Genomic DNA, 6,205 nt, shown 5'->3' with positions numbered 1-6,205 from the left:
CTCCCTCTTCAGGAAATAGGGCAGGGAATGATTCAGCATTCCAGCACACCAAGTCACTAACTCGGTTCTGCTGCTGCACTTAATGTGATCACCGGGACGAGACGACACAACACAAATTCAAATACGTGTTTAATTTGTTTGTTTCAAGTTTGGAAAGTTACAGAGGCTGAAAATGACCTGCCTTACTTTTTAAAAAAATCTTTTTCTTATTATAACAAGATCTACTATCTTGTTGTAATAATATAGTAGATCTCATAACAAGATCCACTGTCTCGTTATGACAAGATCTACTATCTCGTTATAATGAGAAAACAATCCAGGAAAAAAAAAAGTAATTCTGGCTGTTTTCAGCTTCTGTAACTTTCCAAACTTAAAACAAAGAAATGGAAAGTGTAGAAAGTGACTATCAACAGTAAAAAGTCCTTTAAACCAGTGGACCTCAACCTATTGGGTGAGAACCGGTGCAACACTTGTTAGCGGGGCGCAGACAGAAAAGGCTGAGAAATACAGACGTTAACTTTGATTATTATATTATATTTGTTTATTTTCTAAGGCCGAAGGAAGTTTTATTTTGGAAAGCTATCATCATATCTAGCTATGACTCACTCTTGACCATCCATCCATCCATCTTCTTGACCGCTTTGTCCCTTTCGGGGTCGCGGGGGTGCCGGAGCCTATCCCGGCTACTGAAGGGCGAAGGCGGGGTACACCCTGGACAGGTCGCCAGTCCGTCGCAGGGCCACAATCACACACCCATTCACTCTCACATTCACACCTAGGGGCAATTTAGAGTCACCAATGAACCTATGAAGCATGTTTTTGGACGGTGGGAGGAAGCCGGAGTCCCCGGTGAGAACCCACGCATGCACGGGGAGAACATGCAAACTCCACACAGAAAGGTCCCAGCCGGGAGTCAAACCGGGGCCTTCTCGCTGTGAGGCGAGAGCGCTAACCACTTGCGCCACCGTGCAGCCCCTCACTCTTGACCATTGTCTGTAAATGGAGAATTTTAAGGTTGCCTTTATTGAATCAGAAACGACTTTCACAAATCAATGAACTTTGATTCATTAAATCTTCGTTATCTTCTTGGTCACTTTTTAAAAACTAAATTTCTTGTGGTAGCATTTTAATTTGAAAATTTGATTTTTAATAAACCAGAAGCTTCATCCCCCATTCAGACCAATCAGTGAAAATATTGTCTGGACATTAAAGGGGCCATACCATGATTTTCTTAAGCCTTTCAGAGTGAACTATATCCATATATATGATCATATATTACCTTTGGAACACAAAAAATCAAATTATTTATTTTTAAAATATCTGTTTTTTTATGTAATTTTTTTCTTACACGGAAGTAAACCGAGTCGATTCCTGAGGCTCCACCTGCCGCTGCATGTGGGTGCCGCCCATTTCATGACATCATCTTAGAGCTTTCGGCCATGTGTCTTCGTTTATCCAATTTTTTTCAGAGATGGATGCACGTACCATATATCAACCCTTAGTAGGCCCGACCGTCGCTACACTGAAGACCTCTGCTCTAGAGGTGAAACCTTAGATCAAAAAAGAGGAAAAATAATAAAGAATTTGCCTTCTACTTTTCATTTATCCATCCCCAGGCCCCACATTCCCCACAGAACTACGGTCTGCCAGTCCTGAGGAGAATCAAACGCCATCTGCTGACAGTCCAGTGTTGGGTCCAGTCACTGAGGTCATCACAGGCCCACCTCCAACACTACCCGAAGTTCTCCCTGAAATCCTATCCGAGACGCAGCCTGCTACCACCGCTGCCCCAACCGCAAAAGATGAGTCCTTCGTGTTCACCGAAAGTCGAGGCATCTTTACCGAGCCTGTGACGGAGGCGGCGACTCAGGCGGCTGAAACGGAAGCTCCCGCTGAGGAAACGGAAGCTCCCGCCGAGGAAACGTCTGCTGCGGATGCGGTGACCAACCCTCCAGCTCTAGACTCTGAAACACCTGCTGAATCAGTCGAAGAGCAAACAGAGGGCCTGCTGGGTGACGAGGTGACTGTTGACGAAGGTGAGGGATAAAGGTCTTTTTGGAAGTTGCTTTCTTGTATTTGTAGATGAATACAAGTTTTCTTGTATTACAAAAGAAGTCCAAGTTGTGTAGCATTGTTTGCTCAAATTAAACCCCAAAATGTCTTGTAGAGTCTTTGAGTTCTGGCCAGATAATTGGCATCGTGATTGGCGCCCTGCTGGCCGTGGTGATCGTCATCGCCGTGGTGATTGCGGTGGTCAGGAGGATGGGCAAATACTCGTGAGTACCCCCTCAACTCTTCAGACAAAGACAGCTGTGAAAGTCAAAAATCTGTTGATGTTAGCAGAGTCGTCACTTCCAAACGGAGCCAAGAAGCGTTTAGTCATAACTCATTCATCCAAAAATGACTAAATACATCCTGTGGTTTCATGGAACTTGTTCTGTGTGAAAACATGCGTTCAAGCTTTGCAGCGTTTTGACCATAATTGGAGTCATGACTTTAAGCATAGTCGGAGCTGCAGCTTTCCCTCATGAGAGCAAACAAACTCTGAGTGACTGGATTTCCACAGACAGCTCCATCCCCTGTGAGAACGCGGTGTCTGCTCAATAGTAATGATGATAAATGTCTTTTTGTGTCACAGGTCTGCCAAAAGCAGAAAAACTGCCAAAAAAGACAGCGCTGTGGTTTCTGTAAATTTCTACTTTTTTTTTCTTCCTGCTAATTAACCCTCAGAAAAACTTTTCAGCGATCCAGCCCTTAACTGATGCTTTACTTTTCCCCAAACGAGTCCGTTTGACACTTTAACGGACACACTCCTCCTGAGGGTCAGCTATTTGAGGTGACAAATGACCCCTTGGCTTTTAAATGACCTTGTTTATAAGACTTCATGGTGAGTGGTTATCAGGCCTTCCTGATTTGACCACAGGAAACAAAAGGAGTGTGTTCTGTTGGAGCAAACCAAGTCAATTATTTTTGTTCATTATTAAACAGGACAACAGAAAAAACTTTAATTATCTGGTGTTTGTTTTAAATTTTAAAAGGTTACTAAATGTTTACTAAAAAAAAAAAGTACTTTACTGACATTTTCTATCCCCCATATTTAATGTCTGTGCGTCTTTAATGAGATAAATTAATTCTAAATAACCTGTAATTTGGTTGTCATCTAAAATAATTCAAACCCCAGCTTCCCCTGCACCACAAACAGCGATTTCCATTTTGAAAATGACTGACTTGATCTCTTTTTCTCCCCACAGCCCCTGAGGAAGAAACCGTCCAAGCAGAAACAAAGTGCCAAGTTCTGGAGAAACTGAACTACTGAACTGTGCCATCACTTTAAAAAGAAAAAGAAATTGTTACAACAACCAGAACTAAATTAGCCTAACCAGGACTCTGAACTGATGCCTACCTAAGAGGCGAAGGGAGATTTGTGTGTGATTGTATATACTGCATAAACTTTTTGTGAGACAAGGGGGTACATAGGGCGCCGTTCTCCTGCTTACCGTCCTGATCCAGAGGAGCTGCTAACATTCAAAGCTCTGTTTCTTTTAAACCCCTTAAGAGGACAACGAACAGAAAAAAAAATGATTTTTTTAATGCATTTCACAGAAAAGTCCTCTCTGACTAAATATTAACTAATCATTTTTTTAAGTTTCAAAAAGGAGAATGAAAAGTGATAACTGGGAAGGGGTTAGGAGTCAGTCATTTTTGTTGCAAATTTCACAGTATGTTTGTATTTATAATATAAGGGCAGCCCATAGTAAACCGCCTCTAAGGCCTTTTTTCTTTCATAGCAGTTTGCATAGGATAGCATGACATAGGAATACACGGTATGTGCAGGCCACTGTGTGCTACTGTTGTGTCTAAAGCACCCACGCAGCCTTGTTTTAGTCAGTTTCACCAGCAAACAAAATACCTGACATGTCGGCCGACTGTATGACGCTCAGAGCAGAAGTTGCTGGATGATCCCAGTAAATTTATGAAAAAATGTATCCTCGTTTGCAGAGAGACTTAAACCTCGGCAGAAAAAAATGCTACGTTCACACCGGGCATGTGATGTTCAAGAACCCATAAGGTGTTCACACTGGACTGTCGCTACCTAAATAATCACAGTTGGAGGAGGGTTGGTGTGAAATGTCAACGCGATGCAAATCTTGCTTTTTCTTTCACAGCTCTATTCCCATACATGAAAGACTTGGTGTCGTATGATTCTGGCCGGGCACAAACTGCAATTATTAATTTTCAAACAGTGGAAAAGGAGGCTATCAACATGGCACTACCAAATCCAGGTCCCTGATTGGTCAAAAGTTCATCTTGCAATGTGTTTTATATGTAGAGCCAAAAAACAGACTTGAAAGTCCCACTCCAACCATATGTTTTTCTATCGTAAAATCGTTCCCAGTGATTTTTTAATTATGATTATGCAGTTTTTAGCCCAAATCAAAATGCCTGAACCCAGATACCCAAAACGCATGTTTACACAGACTTTTCACTAAAAGCGGTCGCTCGAACGAGCGTTTCCGAGCCCGTTGTGAACGTAGCATAATGCATATATCTGTGAAATTTAGCGGAAGGGTTTGCGCCACTGTCTCTGGTATTCTCTTGCTCGTTGCGGGGATGTAACTTTTGAAGTGCATTATTGATGTGACTTGACTGTGCTTTAACTAACACCCATTCCAAAGATGACTACTCTGAGGGCCCCTGGCTTTCACTCCGCCGGCGGTTGTCAGACTTAACGACAGAATCGCCGTGCCACGGTATTCCTAGTTCGGCGTTACTAGTTCCAGAGCAGCCCTGTTACTGTCAGTAACCCCAGATTGCACGCACAGCCCTAGATTTTATAGTTGCTTTCATTATTAGCCAGTTAATTTTCATTGTGAGCATACAAATAGTCTCAGCTTACCCCTGCCTGCTTTTTAAACTTATTTAATGTGCACTGAATAGATGTAATGTTTCATGATGAATAGGCTTTAGACTCTGCAGATGTTTGCAACGAGACGAACTTGTTTTCTCCCTTCTGCTTCGCCATATATCATTACTTAAAGGTTTTTGATTTGTGCCATATGATTTCATTCAAACCGTTTATTTAATTGCAGTGTTTTGTTCATACTGTTCCAATAAAAAAAACCCTGAAAATATCTCACAGCGTTGGTCATCAAGAGCTTTTCTTTGTCTCTTTCTATTAGTTACCATGGAGACAGACTAAAGTGAATTCATTGTTGACCAGATCTGCATTCTGGTTTATATGCTTGTGACCGTTATGGTCTCATGACACTTATTTTCTATTTCCAAGTACAAGACACAAACATCTTTTTAGAAGTTGCTAGAGGCTGGATCCAGCTGCCCACTCTGATTGGCCAATTTGAATTGAAAAAATAAATAAATGTGTGTGTGTGTGTGTGTGTGTTGGGGGGGGTTCAATTAGACAAAGAGGACCTAACATGGTGGAGCGTGTGGCCCGGGTTCGTTGAACCCCCCACCCCCTGACAGTTAGGTGTGTTTTTTGTGTCGTGTTGTGAAGCTTTTCATAACGTACTGTTAATCTGAGGCAAAGCTCCAACAGAAGGCCGCGAGTCGCACAGAGATGCTCTGTGTCGGGCTCCTTCTCCTCCGTGTGGTTTTAGGCAGCGGCCCAACACCCACCGTCCCAGCCTCTGCCCCACTGGCCAGCTTCATAACTCCCCTCAGCTCACTTTCTCGCCTCAGACGTCTGGGAACAATGGAGTCTTTTGAGAGGGGCAAATGGAGATGCGGAGAGCGGCGGCTCGCGCTCTTTCTCCCAGCAAAGGGGGAATTCTGTTCATGGCTGCCGGGTGGAGTCACTTCCTGGGTGGGCCCAGCATACATCATGTGCTTTTTACACACAGAAAAGATGAAAATATTCTAACAGAGAGCTTAATCATGACCAGCGGGGACGTAAATACCCTATTAAAACTATTATAGCAGCAGGAAAATGCTTCAGTAAGGGCAGCTATTATGACAATTTAGTTATTAGCCAACATGTAAACATACTTTCAGATGCACTCAGAAAATGTACGTTTCGTCTTTAATGGTCAGACTCTTGAATTTGTTTGCTTATAGCTTCTACTCAGAGTTGTAACTAAGTGAGCAGAGCAGCACAGAAGTCCCTCAGCTTTCACAAACAGGTACACTGACGTGCTTCTGCTCCGCACGAAAGCAGACCGTCATCTGTGGGTTTTTCTGGCAGCCC

The 6,205-nt window shown here is 42.9% G+C and overlaps 1 protein-coding gene across 1 annotated transcript in view; it reads left to right on the top strand.

Annotated features, from left to right (window-relative positions):
• si:ch211-156j16.1 (uncharacterized protein LOC564557 homolog) overlaps positions 1-5,140 on the top strand; it is a gene marked incomplete at its 5' end in the record, with an annotated part of 9,945 nt that extends 4,805 nt beyond the window's left edge. Inside the window, 4 exon segments of the mRNA XM_024293024.1 lie at positions 1,617-2,036; positions 2,168-2,276; positions 2,639-2,687; positions 3,252-5,140. Coding sequence (XP_024148792.1) covers positions 1,617-2,036; positions 2,168-2,276; positions 2,639-2,687; positions 3,252-3,308 — 635 coding nt within the window. The 3' untranslated portion in view covers positions 3,309-5,140.
• Between the last annotated feature and the right edge of the window lie 1,065 nt (positions 5,141-6,205).

The sequence above is a fragment of the Oryzias melastigma genome, linkage group LG7 (genome assembly GCF_002922805.2).
Source record: "Oryzias melastigma strain HK-1 linkage group LG7, ASM292280v2, whole genome shotgun sequence".
Lineage (NCBI taxonomy): Eukaryota > Metazoa > Chordata > Actinopteri > Beloniformes > Adrianichthyidae > Oryzias > Oryzias melastigma.
This window is presented reverse-complemented; position numbering and strand designations above follow the sequence as displayed.